The 19,053-nt window shown below is 41.9% G+C and overlaps 1 protein-coding gene across 3 annotated transcripts in view; it reads right to left on the bottom strand.

Moving 5' to 3' along the window:
• PHACTR4 (phosphatase and actin regulator 4) overlaps positions 1–19,053 on the bottom strand; it is a 76,713-nt gene that overhangs the window by 49,262 nt on the left and 8,398 nt on the right. For all 3 annotated transcript variants that reach the window (XM_083369659.1, XM_083369660.1, XM_083369657.1), the window contains exon 2: positions 7,563–7,620. In XM_083369659.1, the coding sequence (XP_083225785.1) occupies positions 7,563–7,590 (28 nt within the window). In that variant the 5' untranslated portion in view covers positions 7,591–7,620. The remainder of the gene's footprint in view (positions 1–7,562; positions 7,621–19,053) is intronic.

Here is a 19,053-nt window from a genome sequence, read left to right as displayed (position 1 = left end):
CTGGGGGAGTCTCCCTTCTGGCTGTTTAGATTTTGCTTTAAGCAATCAACTTGTGACTGAAGTAAAGAAGAAGTTAATGTGGGAGCACTTAAGGCAGGTCTATTTTTTTTTTAAATTAAAGCATGAGCTGAACGCAAGGGAGTTGAATTAAGAGTCGGAAACTATTTTCCTTTGCAATGCCGTGTCCACAAATTCTCTTACCATCTAATTATGCTTAAAGGTAAAAGTAAAGGTTCCCCCGCACATGCGTGCTAGTCATTTCTACCTCTAGGGGCCGGTGCTCATCTCTGTTTCAAAGCCAAAGAGCCAGCATTTGTCTGAGGATGTCTCCGTGGTCATGTGGCCGGCATGACTAGACGCCAAAGGCGCACGGAACGCTGTTACCTTCCCACCGTAGTGGTCCCTATTTTTCTACTTGCATTTTTACGTGCTTTCGAACTGCTAGGTTGGCAGAAGCTGGGATGAGTAACAGGCGCTCACTCTGTTACACGGCACTCAGGATTTGACCCGCCAAACTGCCGACCTTCTGATCGACAAGCTCAGCGTCCTAACCCACTGAGCCACCGCGTCCCTTCTATTATGCTTAAGAGATAGACAAAAAAAGAAAAGCGGAAAAGCCTCAGAGGTGGCATCTCCAACTCCTTTGAAACATATGATGCTCATCTGTTGCAAAACCATCTGTGGTAGAACATAGCTGAATTAAGAACTAAGCGTGAACAATCTGATTTCACCTCAATTATGATCTTGTTGGCTTATTAAGGTTCAGCCTCCCTCTTGCTCAACCGTTTCCCTCCCCATATAGAGACAAGAACACAAGGTGTTCCCATACCATTTTAGGCAGTTGTCCATATTTTTCTATAAGTTGACAACACTCCAAATCCTCAGGCCAATTTTTTTTCCCACGCCTATTCCCCTTATCACAGAAGATGCCTGTGTCTGAATCTAGTAATTGTTCTTAATCACTCTTTCTACAACATTCAGATAATAAATGTGAAAGGCTTTAGGCTCTCTAAAGAGCTAAACTGTCAGGACCCACCTCAATCCACATCTTAGGAAATAAGAACTCTTGGATGCAAGTTTAGTCCAAAAGGAAAATGTTTACTAGGATGGAATCGATTGTGGCAATACAAGACGGAATCTAACAAAGTTACATTTCAATCCTATATAAAGCATTCCTATTTCAGCCCCTCCCCTCATCCATTTGGTCAGGCTCTCATCAGTTGCTAGGTGTCAGGGCCTTCCATGGGAAAGGGAACTCTCCTTGGTTTTATGGTTATTGCTTTCCTTTTCAGTTGTAAATGAAGATGCAATCCAGACCTGTCTGTCCCCCTCCCTCCCCCAGTTAAAACATTCCCTGTTGTTTGAAAATCGCTTTAGTAACCATCCTCTCCCCCCCCCCTCGGAGAGATGGCAGAATCCCCAGAAATAGCACGTTGTACTACCTATACAATTATGAAATGTGATATAAATGGATTCTGACATAAACACTATCATGGTGTTATATCGAGGTAAAGTCATCCATTCTGATTTGTAACCTGCCATTTTTTAGGCAGATAACAATAATTTCATCAGGTGCCCTTGGGAGGAACCCAAAAGTCTTCCTACTGATGGCATCTAGCAGTGGTGTTGTATGGCAATTTAACCCAAAATGGTTGCTTTTCCGATAAACACATGAAACATAGAGACACCACCATCTCTAGAGGTTTTCAACCATTTGTCTGCAATAGAATAAGGATTCCTGCCCTGGGCAGGGGTTGGACTACAAGACCTCTGAAGTCTCTTCCAGTCCTATGATTCTATGATAGTAGAAAAATACCTCTGGAATTACACAGTACTTGTGAATAATACTTGCTCTGCAACTTTGCTCCGAATTTCCTTTCTTAGCTGGGTTTGTTACCATATTTCTCAAGTCAATACTCAAGTCAATTCTCAAGGAATACTCAGCCACGTGCTTTCCTTTGAAATTCCTTGGCTAAAAATTTTAGAATGACAATCTCAAAAATGAGAGATGAAGAATTTTACCATAGTACCGTATTGCATCAGAATTGGAGAAGGAAGAGGAGAGGTTAATGGAGTGTGAATGTGCCCAAAACAAGCTGCTATGTTTTGGATTATGCCATTATCTTCAATGGCCAAGTAAGAAGGCAATAAAATACACAATAGGGTTTAATTTGCAGATTTAAGATGGTGCAGCTGTGCTAGCACTGGTAAAGTAGCCGTAATCATCGCTGTATCATACAAGGTATACATCTTGGGCTACATACATTCTTCCACTGGATTTTTCACAGACGATGGATGGAGTTTCCCCATACTTAATGACCGACTTGATGTCTCTTAACTGGAGTAATGTCTCACCAGTCTTCTGGGTTGGCCAACGCAAAATCTAACTTGGGTAACTTAATCGGAATAGTGACTCAGCAATCATATTTCCAAGTGCTCATTCTTTGCATACCAGAAGGCTCCTCCTGATTATTTAATTAGGGGAAAGGTTAGCATTTGTATATGACAACCCTCTGGTCCTGGCAGTTTCTACATGCTTGTTCAGCAAGACTTCCAAAAGGAACCTGGTGACTTTACAGAAGATTTATTCAACTCTCCAGATGTACTAGGACCTGCAACTTTTAGAATTCCCATTTAGGTAATGGAAGGCACCACACTGATTCTTATTTTGCACTGATTGGTGTGACCCCTAGAGGAAGCTATAGCAATGGGACTTACTTACTTACTTACTTATTTACTTACTTACTTTATTTATTTATTTATTTATTATCCTGCCTTTTATCACTTTATAAATAACTCAAGGTGATGAACATACATAGTACTTCTCCCACCTCTTACTTTCTCCAGAACAAGCCTGTGAGCTGAGAGGCAGTGACTGGCCGAAAGTCACCTAGCTTGCTTACTTGCCTAAGACAGGATTAGAACTCACAGTCTCCTGGTGATTGACCCAGAGTCACCCAGCTGACTTTCATACCTAATGCGGAACTAGAACTCACAGTCTCCTGGCTTCTAGGCCAACACTTTAAGCACTACACCAAACTGGCTCTCATTAAGCTGGCCATGTATTTACATTTTTAAAAATCTTGTCTCCATCAAGAACAAGGGGTCTCCCTGCAAGAAATGCCTTTCTGTGAATCCTGAACACTTAATAAAAACACACAAGCACCTTTTTGTTTTGTCCAGTGACAACAATTCTTGGCGCACATCTGAATGACAGAGCTGACAGGAAGACCCCATGAATTAGTTTTTATGTGGGAATCTAATTTACCGCACAATATGTGAAAAATCACAAAATGCCCTGGTACAACAACTGGAATAGCCAATCAGCAGAAATGGTTTGGGATCCAATGGAAATACCTCCCCACACTACACCATTTGAAGCTGCTGAAAAGAATTTTCATTCCCACTTGTCCTAAATTTTTTGGCTATACCATGCAGAATTCTATTTATTTAAATCAGCGTCTACGCCCATCCATCCAATTAGGACACTCTGCATTTCAAGAGAATAATGATTTATCACACACGCCCATTTACAACTGGTTAAAATTGTCAAGGAAGGAAGATTGCCCAGGAAAAAAATGTCATTCAAATTTACTAATGCTTTTAGTACTAATGCATTTACTTGCAACCATAAGTTTTAGCAAAATCCATACAAAATTGCAACTATCACCCCAGTAGTATAACCTTTGTCTGTTGGTTTCCTGGGGCTTTGGGGACCCCTCCAATTCAGAAACGCTATACATTATGTCACTGACTTCTCTGAAAATTAAAGAAGGCTGGTTAAAGGTACAATAAATTACAAGATAAGAACATCTGTAAAATAACACTAAAAGCATGGAGATGCAAAACATGAATTCAAATAACAGAATTAAAAATCCTACGTAAATGAATATATTTTAACCACACAAATCCTAAACTAAGGAGAAGACTTGCTTCAATCCCCCAAAGAGTTTGTATTTTAGCAACAAAGAAGCCATCCACAGTAAACAGCTTTTCCATTAAAATTCTAACCGATCCTTGTACCGAAACAAAATTTTAAGTCTCTAGGGCAGGGGTGTCAAACTCAATTTCATTGAGGGCCGCACCAGCATTGCGGTTGCCCTCAGGGGGTCGGGTGGGTGTGGCCTGGGTGGGCGTGGCCTACTGGGTGGGCGTGGCCAGAGTGCATATGGCCTACTGGGTGGGCGTGGCCAGCTCTACATCGTTCGCCTCAAGGGTGCCTATGGGGGCCTGGGCAGGAGTGGGACAGATCTGAGGGTCTCTGGCAGAAGGAGGGTCTCTGGGCCAGGGCCAAGGCAGCGGGGGCCGTTCCCTCACTGTTTCCAGGATGGCTTCGGGGGTCACATGAAACCACTTCGCGGGCCGGATCCGGCCCCCGGGCCTTGTGTTTGACATGTCTGCTCTAGGGAGATTCTCAATCATCCAGGTCATGATTGTCCCCAAAGTGCTTTTCCAAAATGTAACTGGACTTCCTTGGAAACATTTCACTTCTCATCTAAGAATGGTGACTGACCATTCAGTCAGAATTGAAGAAAGGTCTTTGGATGAGAAGCCAAACTTTTTCAAGAAAAGAAAAAAAATCAAGGAAGTCCAGTTGCCTTTTAGAAAAGGACCTTCGGGACAAAATATTAAGTCAGGCATGCCCTCTAGTGCCTTGAGAATATAACAGCACAATAACACAATGCGATAAACCAGCCATGCGTAACAGGACCAGCTTGAAACACTGATATGAAAGCCAACTTGTGGCTTGTCAAACTGGCAAGTCCAACTGGAACAGCAGCATTTTGATAAGGAGGACCAAACAATGTTAAGATCTGGGCATGAAATTATTTAGCATGAAATGTAGCAGTTGATGGCATATCTCAGGGGACAGCATCTACCGTCAGCACACCACCTGATGCCATCCAGAGGCCTTCAAAATAAATTTAAAAGAAAACACATGTTCTTTTTCTAAAAAAAAAATCTAGCAAAATCACTACCAAATCCTGGAAATGAGCTACAACCTCTCCTGTACTGGACTATTTTGACTTGGCCCTTGTCAAAACTTCAAATTCCAAAACTGCACACAGTTTGAGCATTGATTGTAAATCCTCAAGCCAGGATAACATTTGTGTGTTTCATCGCTGCCCTCTAGAGAAGGCTTTAAACATAACCAGTGATGACAGCTCTGCTGCGATTGTTGCTTGTTGCATATCGGAGCTCCTGCCACGGAACAGCTTGCCAAAAACCTCAAGAGGAAAGACGACATTATCAAGCACCAGAACGTCCAATTAAAAGAACAATCACAGGACATAATAGCAGCTCTGTTGTATCCACTGAAGAGATTTCAGTGTACAGACTCTAGAATAGGCCAGAAGCCACAGGAGGCGTCAACCAGTTCATCAGAGCTTTGGAGACAAACTGCTGTGGTGTCCCAAAGTGGCCTTTTTCAAAACACCCCCTCCCATTAGGATGATCTGGATCATGCCGCACAAAGCAGCCCCCCCCCCGATTCGCAACCCCCTGGACTGCAGCATCAGTGGGTACAGCAAAACAGCCATGCTGTGTATTTGTGACTGCAAAATCTAGATAACCAGGCAAGTCACAAGCTCTGTACAGGTAGACCTTGCTTAACCTCTACCCTGTTTTGTGACCGAACTTATGACAGCACTGAAAGAGTAACTTTAGGACCGGCCCTAACCAATTTTCAATCATTTCAATCATTTCAATTTCCTGCAGACACATGATCAACATTTTACAACTGGCAGGCATCCCGTGATCATCATTTGCACGCTTCACAGCCAGGGTAAATGCGGCAAGCCAGCAGTAAAATTGCAAGTTGTAGTCACGTGATTTATCTTGCTTAATGACTGGAGGTGACTTGCTTAACAACTGAAAAGGAAGTGACATCATGAGTCCATCACAGCCATGTGATATTTTATTTAGCAAACGTGTTGCTTAATGACAGAGTTGCTGGCCCCAATGGCTAAGTGAGGACTATCTGCAATTTTAAAAAGCAATGCAGAGTAGAAGGTTTAATGGGGCAGCATACGTAAAGAAATCAGGAGACTGTGAGTTCTAATCCCGGCTTAGGCATGAAATCAGCTGGGTGACCTTGGGCCACTCATAGGAATCAGGTAACGGCAAACCACTAAAACATCTCAAGAAAATTGCAGGGATTTCTCCAGGCTGTTGCCAGGAATCAATAGTGACTTAAAAGCAATAGTACTTAGCAGTGCTTTTTTTGTAAAAGAAAAAGGTGCCGGAACTCACACATGTCATACAACCTGCCTTGCCTACCCTACAAGGTTCCATCCAAAAAAGGTGCCAGAACTCCGTTCTGAGCGTTCTATGAGAAAAAAAGCCCTGGTACTTAGACTTATATACCGCTTCGTGGTGGTTTACAGCCCACTCTAAGCAGTTTACAAAGTCAGCATATCCCCCACAACAATCTGGGTCCTCATTTGACTGACCTTGGAAGAATAGATGGCTGACTCAACCTTAACCTTCTTACCAATAGGAAATTGCCAATAATGTAACTGTACTATTTTCGCACAGCCTGACAGCATCATACCAGCATTTCAGACAGGAGATGTTCCCATCTTAACCTTGGATATTTTAGAAACCACATCTTCTGCATGTAAAATACAAGCTTTCACCCCGATCAAATGACTTCTGAGCACAAAGCAGATACCGTACTCTAGTCCAGTGGTAGGTTTTATGAACTCACTCCAGTATTTGTAGAGGTGTTTGAAACTATGTATTGTATATTGTTGAAACCAAAGGAGAAAAGTTATTCCAGACTTTTCAAAGTCAAAATTTGAAAGCTCTAAAGCACAGGTGCCAAACTCGCTGCGTCACGTAACGTGTCGCGATGTATCACAACTTTTTTTGTATTGCTGGAGCTGGGGTGGGCGCGGCCTCCGTATGATGCAACAGGCTCTCATGCCGGCAGTTTGACACCCCTCCTCTAAAGCAATATATAGTAATTAATTTTCTCCTGACAACCATTACTAATATAGATTTGTGTATAGGATCAGGCATTTGATTCATAGTATTTGATGAAACTTACTAAATAATCAGATATATCTAAAACTTAAGCTTTCTTGGCACAAATAAATTTAATGATCAGCATCTTTTCCTAATTAGGAAAAAGGTTAACTATTTTTGTGTAATAATACCTGGTTAATTTGTAATTGTAATATGTTAAAAGCTAACATTTGTACACAGACCTTTGTGTCTATACACAGACACAAAGCATTGGGCATTTGTTTTTCTGGATCAGTTATAAATTATAAAAAGAAAAACAAAAGAGAGTAACAAAATTAAGACAGCAGCAACTTTTTTGCAAAGAATTTCTGTTTCAAAGCTACATCGCAACAATCCAATTCCTCAGGCACCACCACCACCACACCTCTATGAAGTATCTAATTGTAATAAAAAATAGCTAGCCTATTCAAAATATAACCACACCATTTGCACAAAACTTGACTCTCAAAACTCAGTTGAAAAGCCTCCACTTCAAAGATTAGGTAATCAATGAATCAGAAACAGTCAATCTGAACTCCCAGAAGAGCACCTACCAATGGTATCTTCCGTTTCCTGTGACATCTTGAGTTGTGTGGAGGAGCTGAGCCAGTCCTGCAAAAGAAAAAGGAAAAAAAAACAATCAGAAAAAATGCCCAATTATATTGAACATAAACTTGGTGAACATCCCAAACGAAGCACTTTATAAAAAGGAAAAAAAAACTCTAGTCACACATCATAAAGTTGCCAAGGTTGAGAAACCCTGGCCTAGATGATTCTTGTGGTCCCTTCCAACTCCACAATCCTGTGAGCTGTGAGGAAGGGACCTATTCTAGCAGCCCATACTCCAAACCAGAAATACAAATCCATGAAACAGAAAAATAAAGTCACACTAAATATTCTTGCTGTGGTTTCATTATGACCCACATTCCAGTTATGTTTCTACTTTTCTGAAGGAGAATTTCACTTCCTTTTTAAGGATGCTTACCCAGCTTCTACCTAAGAGCCGTGGTGACGAACCTAAGGCACAAGTGCCACAGGTGGCACGCAGAGCCCTCTCTGTGGGCACACTGGCCGTCGCCCCACTCCTAGGCCTTCAGCTGGGTTTTATAAAAACTTTTCGCTTTAGGCCTCCACCGCCGTGTGCAAAAAAAAAAAGAAAAGAAAAGGTTGAGTGATTGAACTTTTTAGTCCCACCCAGTCTGCCGTTACCACCGCAGCCATGCCCACCCAATGGGCCATGCCCACCCAGCAACCGACGATATATAAGTGGGTTTTGGGTTGCAGTTTGGGTCCTCGGTCTCTAAAAGGTTCGCCATCACTGACCTAGAGGCTTTTCTATATACTTGGAAAATGAATCCCTTCAGGAACTCTTCCTACTAAGGAGAACGCTGAGAGAAAGTAGAAAGTAGCTGTGAGAGGCTATCAAGAAGGAAACAATTCCTCTGCAGAAATCATACTACAGGTAGACCTCGAATTACAAAAATTCATTTACTGACCTTCAAAAGTTGCAAAGCCACTGTAAAAAGTGACTTATGGCTGTTTTTCACACTTACAACCGTTGCAGCATCCCCATGGTCAAATGATGCTTGGCAACTGACTCATATTTAGGGCGGTTGTAATGGCTTGGGGTCATGTGATCAACTTTTGCAAACTTCTGACAAGCAAAGTCAATGGGGCAGTCAGATTCACAACAACCGGTTTGTTTACTTACTTACTTACTTACTTATTTATTTATTTAATTTCTATACCGCCCTTCTCCCGAGGGACTCAGGGCGGTGTACAGGGCAATAAAATGCAATAAAAGTACAATATATGAAAGTTAAAAATGAGATTAAATAGACTAGCCCATTACAATAAATAATTAATTAAAAATTACAAATTAAAATACCCCAAACCCATTAGACCAGGCCGGCTTGTTCAAATAGATGAGTTTTCAGGTCATGGCGGAAAGAGCGAAGGTCAGGAGCCATCCGAAGCTCAACCGGTAATTGATTCCAAAGGGCTGGCGCACCCACAGAGAACGCCCTCCCCCTGGGGGCTGCCAGCCGACACTCTCTGACCGACGGCACCCTGAGGAGGCCCTCTCTGTGAGAGCGCACTGGACGAAGGGAAGTTGATGCCGGCAGCAGGTGCTCCCATAAGTAATCCGGACCCATGCCATTTAGGGCTTTATAGGTCATCACCAGCACCTTGAATCTCACCCGGAGGGCAACTGGAAGCCAATGCAGCTCGCGGAGTAGAGGTGTTACATGGGAGTATCGGGAGACCCCCAACACAACTCGTGCGGCCGCATTCTGCACCAGAATCACAGCTGCAGTGATTCACCTTACGACGGTGGCAAGAAAAGTTGTAAAATGGGGCAAAACTCTAACAAATGTCTCACTTAGCAACATAAATTTTGTGCTCAATTGTGGTCATACGTTGAGGACTACCTGTACTCTCCATCTCAAGTTTGCCAGCTGGATGATCTTAATGGTCTAATGTTCTGGGGACAAATGAAATGAAGGCAGGGGTGTCCAACCTTGGTCATTTTAACACCTGTGGACTTCAACTCCCAGAATTCCCCAGCCAACCATTTCCCATGCTGGCTGGAGAATTTTGGGAGTTGAAGTCCACACATCTTAAAATGGCTAAGAGTTGGGAAACACTGGTCTCCAGTAAAACCATGCCAAAACCACTGCAGGTTACCACTTGTTCAGAATAAATGTGGCCTGAATTGGCCACATTCTTTTCAGCTTACGCTTCAGAAAGCTGACAGAATTGATTTGGATGTTATGTTGAAATTTAGCTTCCTGCATAATAATCTCCGCCAGAAAGTTTGACATACTTGCAGAAAGGCCAATTACCAATTTTCCTACATAACCGCAAAATTGGTACTTTGCTTGCTATGCACAATTGCCTAAGGAAGAACAGCAGTAGAAGCAAGAAAACAGAACGGCTTTCCACAAGGGAGCTGGCCTTAAAATGCAGAAAATAGGAAATGTTTCAGGTGTTACTAATAAGGAAGTTCAGAGAAGTAGCCATAATAATTCCTTGCATGTAAATAAAATCTTCTGCCATATTAAAGATAAAGGTTTTGATATTCTTATGCATATTTTAATGGGTATTCCTTTCTGGGGCACTGGAAAGTTACCACATCCATTGTGCTAAGCAGATCAGCAGCTGTGTTATCCAGAAAACTCTAAAAGACAATCTATAACACTCTTTCTCAACTTTATAATCAGATCAATATATGGTTTCGACAAAGGAGAATACTTGTAGCTCAGGGCTGAAATGAGGGATCCTTGGTGCTCTCTGAGCTTAACTGTTTGTTATGCAGATGTTTCCTTACCCAAACTAGGTAACATCATAGTGCTAGTAGGAATGGTAAACAACCCAACCAAAAGACCTCCAAGAACACCCCCACCAAATCCCATTCCTTATTAGAACAGAACAGAACAGAACAGAAGCTGGAAGGGACCTTGGAGGTCTTGTAGTCCAGCCCCCTGCTCAAGCAGGAGAACCTATACCATCTCAGGCAGGTGAATGTCTAGTCTCTTCTTTAAAATCTCCAGTGATGGAGTGCCCACGATTTCTGGGAGTAAGCTGTTCCACTGGTTGATTGTCCTCACTGTCAGGAAATTTCTCCTTGATTCCAGGTTGCTTCTCTCCTTAATCAGTTTCCAACCATTGTTTCTTGTCCTGCCCCCTGGTGCTTTGGTGAATAACGTGACCCCCTCTTCTTTGTGGCAGCCCCTCAGATACTGGAATACTGCTATCATGTCTCTCCTATTCCTTCTTTTCTTTAGATTAGCTAAACCCAAGTTCTGCAGCCATTCTTCATATGTGTTGGTCTCCAGGCCTTTGATCATCTTAGTTGCTCTTCTTTGAATTTTTTCCAAACTCTCAACAATTTTTTTGTGATACAGTGACCATATCATTTTCACTGATGATATTACCTAGTTTGGTCAATGAAACATCTACAAGAAAACTACCAAGCTCAGAGAGCACCAAGGACCCAACATATGGTTTGTTCCACGAATCATAAGTGGCTGGTTAGCACGAGGACATATACCATGGTTTCCACACAACAACAGTTGAGTTCACAGGAAATGCTCAGCTAAAATTAAGTTCTATAAACCTCACAATGCTCTACTATAATATGTAAATCCAGCCACTCACAGAAAAACTGATTAAAATCTGAGTGTCTTCATTAGCAGCTGGGGAGGGAGTTCAAGATGTTGTGATACTTGGACTCTGTCATCTCTACTGCTGACTCCTAAGCAAGGGGATTTGAACCATCACCTGCAATCAGTAATAAACCTTCAAGCTTAAAAAACAAGGTTTCCTAAGATTGTCTCAATCATCCAGGTCATGGTTGTCCCAAAAGTGCTTTTTCCAAAAGGCAATTCATCTTTCTTGGTTTTTTCTTTGAAAACATTTCACTTCTCATCCAAGAAGCTTCTTCAGAACTGAGTCACCATTCAATCACAACTGAAGAAGTTTCTTGGATGAGAAGTGAAATGTTTTCAAAGAAAAAAACCAAGAAAGTTGAACTGCCTTTTGGAAAAAGCACCTTTGGGTTTCCCAAGGGCAGGCTCTGAAAATTGATTTGATTGATTTTTATAGTGTGGGCCAATCTCCCCAACCTAGTAGCCTCCAAATATATTATGGTGGCACTTGAGTGGGGATGACTGGAAACCCAAATTTCTATGCACTGAAAAAAGTGACTTATGATCAGTCCTCACAATTACAACCGCTGCAACATCCCTACAGCTTCGTGATCAAAATTCAGTAGTTTGGCAACTGGCAGATATTTACAAGAATTTCAGCATCCAGGCTTCTTCCGGTTGCCATTTCTGACCTTCCCGATCTGCTTCTGATAAGTCAAAATCAATGAAGGAAGCTGGATTCGCTGAATGACTGCATGATTGTCTTAAGAACTGCAGTGATTTGCTTAACAACCATGGCAAAAAGTGTCATAAAATCAGGCACAATGCAACTCACTTAACAACTGCCTTGCTTAGCAATGGAAATTCTGATCCCAGTTGTGGTCATAAATTGGGGACTACCAGTACCTAAGCCAGTGTTTCTCAACCTTGGGAACTTTATGATGTATGGACTTCAAACTCCCAGAATTTCCCAGTCAGCATGCTGGCTGGAGAATTCTGGGAGTTAAGTCCAGGCATCATAAAGTTGTCAACACTGGGAAACACGGACCTCAGCATTCACAGCTGCAGTTCAAGGGACAACATGGACTTACCGTACTATAAATTTAGTCGTTCAAAAGGTATTGACCCTAAAGGGAGAAATTATGTACAATGCCCCAAGAAAGAAAAACAAGAGACTTTGGGACAGGTTGTGAAATAGTATTAATCCAAATAAGTAACTCTCTTCCCAGCAAAAATCCAGATTATCAGTGATTATAAAAAAATATTAGAAGATCCAAGCACGACAACAATCATGTTCAACATGACACCAAGTTAAATATCCCTGTTGATATCAGGGATATTTTATACAAATAGATACCTGATGGGATTTATCCTCCATCTCTTACCTTTTACAGGAATGTCTTTTAATTTGTGCAACTTCTTCAGTCATTTTGGACAAAGGCCTTTTACTTTTACTTTTAAATTTTCAAATAGTCTACAGTATTTACTCAAGTCTGTCGTAATGGAGATACTTACACAAGGCACTCTAAACTTTTCACATGAAATTAAACTGGCCTTCTGCCTAACAAGTCACAAACAGAAATGAGGCTGCTAAAAAAAAAAGATCCAGATTCAGAATTGTATAAATGTTAGTGTCACACCTTTGCCATACAAATAGCTCTTGCATAAAGAAAGTGTTTAAATTCTAGACACTGCTACTATTCAAAACCCCATGCCAAATATGCCCTTGATGCCGTTCCACAGAGCTGTGTTTATTCACAGTATCTGGCACAAAAATCTTGCCAGGTACTGCTTGTGTATGCTTAAAATGATTAGGGTGTTCAAAGGACAGTTAATTCCCCAAGTTGGCCATATGGCAAAACAGTTGCAGCTGGCTGTGCCCACACCAAACTACAACCTATTCTCCTGGCAAAAGTAGATTTGTAAATCTGTTGTGTGATTTTAAAAAATGCCTGAGTCCTCTCAATCTACCAGTCAAAACACTGCACCCTAACAATCTGAAGTTTTATTCAAATCCTAGGGAATGGTTAAAATCTTTAAATGTATACTGTGCTTTCTAACATTCGTTCTTCCCAAGTATGGGGAGGGGAGGGAAATAGGCACTTGGACAATCATAGCTTATTAAAGCTGAAAACATGTGTTCCCAGTAGAGAGCACGCTGTTTCTGCCCTTCTGTGTGCTGGGAGACAAGCCAAGTCTTCAGTTACTTGAGTTTCCCAGTTCATTCAAACGTGAGACTAGCTTGTGGCTTTTGAACAATTGTAACTATTGGCTCAGTGGGTTAGGACGCTGAGCTTGTCGATCAGAAGGTCGGCAGTTTGGCGGGTCGAATCCCGAGTGCCGCGTAACAGAGTGAGCGCCTGTTACTTGTCCCAGCTTCTGCCAACCTAGCAGTTCGAAAGCACGTAAAAATGCAAGTAGAAAAATAGGGACCACTACGGTGGGAAGGTAACAGCGTTCCGTGCGCCTTTGGCGTCTAGTCATGCCGGCCACATGACCACGGAGACGTCCTCGGACAAGCGCTGGCTCTTCGGCTATGAAACGGAGATGAGCACCGGCCCCTAGAGTTGGAAACGACTAGCACGCATGTGCGGGGGAACCTTTACCTTTTACCTTTTAACTATTAACACTGGATTTAAACCCTGAAATTGTTAACCATGGTTCCCTGGCTTGAATTAAAATGAAAAAATGTGCTTACTTATTGGAATAAGGGAAAAGTAGAGAGAGGGGAGGGGGAATGGAGGGGAGGGACGGCAAGGGGAATTCTGGGCTCAGTTAGTCATAAATCAAGGAGTTATGTGACACACACCTCATCCATACATATCATTTCTGGGCCCAATTCAAAATGCCAGTCCTGATTTTTAAAGTTTGAATCTGGCTGGAATTGGCACAGTTCAAGGATCACTTTTGTTTCATCCTAATGGTAGACTAACATCTTAAAAAGAGCCTACGTCATAGTCTTGAAGATGCCCTCAAACTCAAGGGTTGAGGGGTCCTTGGTGCTCTCTGAGCTTGCTCGTTTTCCTGCAGATGTTTCATTACCCAAACTAGGTAACATCATCAGTGCTGACACTTTATATTCTAGCGGCTTGCCTGTCTGGTGTTGGTGAGGATGGTCTTAGAGGTCCTTTGGTTGAGCTGTTGGCTTCTTTGGCAGTTCTTTGATTGGGGTATTGCTTACTTGATGGTTGGTCTGATGTTAACCTCGAAGTTAATCTATGGTGGTCTGGGTGCTGACTGCTGGTGGAAAGATGCTGGGGTCTTTTGTTCCTTTTTGGGCTGGGTGATAGTCTCTTTTGCACAGTCTATAGATGTTGTTAATGTCTATGACAGGGGTCAGCAACCTGAAACAGTGAAAGAGCCACTCGGAACCGGTTCCTTCACAAAAGGAAAAACTGGGAGCCACAAAAAAATGTGTGCACATGCGTGTACATGCGCGCATGCGCAGAACAGGGTTTGAAGAGTGGAGCCAAGGCGAGATATGCACCTACCCTGCATATTTGAATTGATTGGTTGAACTTTTTTAGTCCCACTTTTTTTTTTTGGACTGCACATGGCAGAGGACTGGGAGCCGCGGGTTGCAGACCTGTGGTCTATGATTTGCCTGAGTCCTAGGCTTCTAGCAATTCCCTGGCGTTTTTGGACTTCATGGATGCATTTTGCCAGTCTTCTGCCTGTTTGTACTACATTGTGGTTGTTGCAGTCCTTATATTGTACGTTGTAGATCACTCTTGTTTTTTCTTCTGGGGCTGTTGGGTCTTTTGGTCTGCTTAGGATGTTTGGAAGGGCTTTAGCTAGCTTGTGTGCTATGCTGAAAACACAAGGGTTTTTTCGTTTGCTTCGCCACCAGCGTAACACACAACTACTTCTGTTGAAAACTTACACAATAAAGCAGAACTCGCTTAGCTTCAAAACAGTGTACACTGTGTATCAGCGCTTTCAGAGGAAAACCATTTAGAGCAGAAAACAAAACATTAGCTGCCTGCACCAGCTGCCTACTTACAAAGTGCTTATCAGAATTAGATACAAAAGACAGTTTCCTAACCAGGTTTCTGCAAACTATGGACCCCACCCTTTTAGTAAAGTTTCTGCAATCGGTTTATGATATTCTTTGAATGATTCAGCAGCTATAACAAAGGGGTTCCTGAATAGGCAGCCGCTCCGAAGAAGCCATTGCTGGAACGGTATTTCAGTCTCTCTCAAATTACGTAGTATCGGTGCTGTGCCTTCTCGAACTTGCAACTCATGGGAGATCAAACATAAAACAGCACCGAATGTCAGTCGTCAGGTGGGACACTGCCTTTACGTCCAATGAGGGCTTCCCTATAAAGAAGGGTGAAGATTTTATAATAACAATAAGGTTGGAAGAGACCTTGGAGGTCATCTAGTCCAACCCCTGCTCAGGCAGGAAACCCTATGCCAGGGGTAGGCAACCTCGGCTCTTTTATGACTCGTGGACTTCAACTCCCAGAATTCCTGAGTCAGCATAGCTGACTCAGGAATTCTGGGAGTTGAAGTCCACGAGTCATAAAAGAGCCGAGGTTGCCTACCCCTGCCCTATGCCATTTCAGACAAATGGCTGGCCAGTCTCTTCTTAAAAACTTCCAGTGTTGGAGCATTCATAGCTTCTGGAGGCAGGTTGTTCCACTGATTGATTGTTCTAACTGTCAGGAAGTTTCTTTTTATTGGGAGTGTTTTCAACACGCTAGTCCTGCCTTAGTCAGCTGCGCAACTTTGGGCCAGTCCCTCTCTCTCTCTCAGATCAGTTGACCTCACAGGGTTGTGGTTGTGGGGAAAATAAGAAGAGGAAGGCGTACTAGGTTTGCTCGCCACCTTGAGTTATTCATAAAAGCAATAAAGGCAGCAAATAAGCAAATGAATAAATAAACTACAACCTTTGACAATACTAGGCATTGTTTTGCTGTTCTGTTTTTTTAAAATTACATCATTAAAATGCAGCAATAAGAATGCCAAGATATCAGATGTTGGCTCTTCTCAGAGGAAAGGAGAATGCTGAATTACAGAAGGCAAGGTGTAGAGTACAAATTTAATATTAGTACGAGAGCCCATTTAAAATGAGGTGGACAGAGCAGAGGTCTCCTTTAACTCAAGATAAAACATTCACTTTATCAGCCTTCAATTTTTATCTTGTCACTGCACAGTAGTACTAAATAGCTCAGAACAAAAAAATGCATCCATTACACCCAGATTCAGAGTCGTGGTGATCATATTCCTCCTAGGAAATGCATTTTGTGCTTGCATGAGTTGGCTGGTTTGCATCTCTTAATTTACAGGTAGTCCTCAACTTACAACAGTTCATTTAGTGACTGCTCAAAGTTACAACAGCAGAGAAAAAAGTGACGCATGACCGTTTTTCACAGTTGCAACCGCTGCAGCATCCCCAAGATCATGTGATCAAATTTCAGACACTTGGCAACAGGGTTCATATTTATGACCGTGGCTGTGTCCCACGGTCATGTGGTCACCTTTTGCAACCTTCTGACAAGCAAAGTCAAGATTTACTTAACAATTGGGTTACTAACCTAACCACTGCAGTGATTCACTTAACGTCTGTGGCAAGAAAGGTCATAAAATGGGGCAGAAACCACTAAATAAATGTCTCATTTAACAACATAAATTTTGGGCTCAATTGTGGTCATAAGTCGAGCACTGCCTGTACTGGAAATGCATTTTAGATATAGGTGCAATTTTCTATCTGCCACAAACCATCAGCCATTAGCTGCAACGTCATTATCTAACTCACGATTGGAGAACATCAAATGGAAACAACCTACATACACAACTGCCATTTACTGCATCAAGATGGCGTCCATATATCTCCAAGCCTTCTCCATGACTTAGTGCAGGGGTAGGCAACCTTGGCTCTTTTATGACTTGTGGACTTCAACTCCCAGAATTCCTGAGCCAGCCATGGGAGTTGAAGTCCGCGAGTCATAAAAAAGCCAAGGTTGCCTACCCCGACTTAGTGCATCTTTCAAGGGCTTTAGGAAGGCAATATGATGCTTGGAATTGGGTAGTTTCTGTATGTAAAACATCTACTTCAAAGAACATATTGACATCGGGGGCTAAACTTAAAAGTAGAGAATCTTGTGTTTTCCTTTTTTATTTCTCTTCCTAATTTCTGTTCCTCGAATGTTGTTCCTGTCATACTTTCAAGGCCGACTGCATTTTAAAGGCTAGAATTGTAACTTCTGTTTTTCAAAGAGCTCTTATATTTAGTGGGCTATTCTCCAAAGGTATCTTTGCCATTTGTTCAAGTAATTTGGTACATTAAGCAAAATGTCTGCAAGCTGGAGAGAGAAAGAAGAGAAACATTTGTTCAGTTTCCCACAGCCTTGTCCATCTAAGCAATTAGGATAAGCCATTTCAATGACTTCTTACAACACATTAAATCATAAAGCCACGTTAGCAAAAAAAAAAAAAAAATAGGCTACGCTCCAAAAAAATAAAGCAGACTGTAACTTAACAAAGGTTGGGTTCCTAATCACAAACTGCACGGCCCTAGTTTAGCCTAGCCCGGTACACTTTGCAAACCCAGACTTTATATTCAAGTGTTTAACTACTTTCATCACAAATAACGCACCATGTGGCCTGCTTCCAAGTCAGAGAGATGAGGAGAGCTGATCCCTGCTTTGCAGCCTGGCAGATCAATGGCAACAAAGCCAACATTCAAAAATGATTATTTCACAGCCGTTAACACTGTCAAAACAGAACAAATCCTTTAAAAAGAGGAAGATGTGCAAAGGTTTTATTTTTTAATCTGCAATTCAAGTTGCTAAATGAGGCTTCTCCGCTACACAAGGGTGGTCTGTTAGGGATCCTGACTTCAAACAAACTCTTATAACATATGCATTTGCTTCAAACTAGGAATACATATAAATTGGAGAAATTATAATAAATATCAAAACAGCTCATTTCAAGATGGCCAGAACATTAGGAATAGTTTTGCCTGAAACAATTAAGTTTTGTTCCAATCTTAGCACAAATGCTCAGAACTTTGCAAATGACCAATGTGAGGTCAAAACATGTTGCATGCGCTTTCCTTTCAAGTACGGGTAATCCTCAATTTGTGACCACAGTTGAGCCCAAAATTGCTAAGCAAGACAGTTGTTAAATGAATTTTGCTCTATTTTATGACTCTTCCTGCCACAGTTGTTAAGTGTATCGCTGTTATTTAGTAACATGGTTGTTAAATGAATCTGACTCCCCCACTGATTTTACCTGTCAGAAGGCTCCAAAGGTGAACACATGACCCCAGAACCTTGAAACTGTCCTAAATATGAGTCAGTTGCCAAGCATCTGAATTTTGATCAAATGATGCTGCAATGGTTGTAAGTGTGAAAAGAGATCATAAATCACATTTTCTAGTGCCATTGTAACTTCAGTCACTAAATGAACTGTTGTAAGTCAAGGACTATCTACAGACATGAAAACTGGTTGGTGATTTTGGGTCAATCATCAGGAGACAATGAGTTCTAGTCCCACTTTAGGGATGAAAGCCAGCTAGGTGACTTTAGGCCAATCATTAGGAAGCTGTGAGTTCTACTCCCGCCTTAGGCATGAAAGATGGATGGGTAACTCAGCCAATCCATCTCTCTCAGTCCAACCCATCTCACAGGGTTATTATTTGGGGAAAACAGGAGGAGGAGCAGGGGAGGGGGGAGGGGGAAATATGGGGTATATTCACTACCTTATTTATGAAAATAATAAAGGTGGAATCAAAATGAAAATAAATAATTACAAACCTCAGGTTTGACCGGAATCCTTTCTTTCAGAAGCTGCATTGTTATCACTATCCACAGACATCAAGAAAGACATGAAAGAGATGCCTTAGCAGTAGTCCTTTGTAATTATTTCCAACCAGAAATAATAA

This window comes from Vipera ursinii, assembly GCF_947247035.1.
Source record: "Vipera ursinii genome assembly, chromosome: 9".
NCBI classification, from domain to species: Eukaryota; Metazoa; Chordata; class Lepidosauria; order Squamata; family Viperidae; genus Vipera; species Vipera ursinii.
The sequence above is the reverse complement of the archived record's forward strand: the minus strand, read 5'-3'. Positions and strand labels throughout refer to the sequence as shown.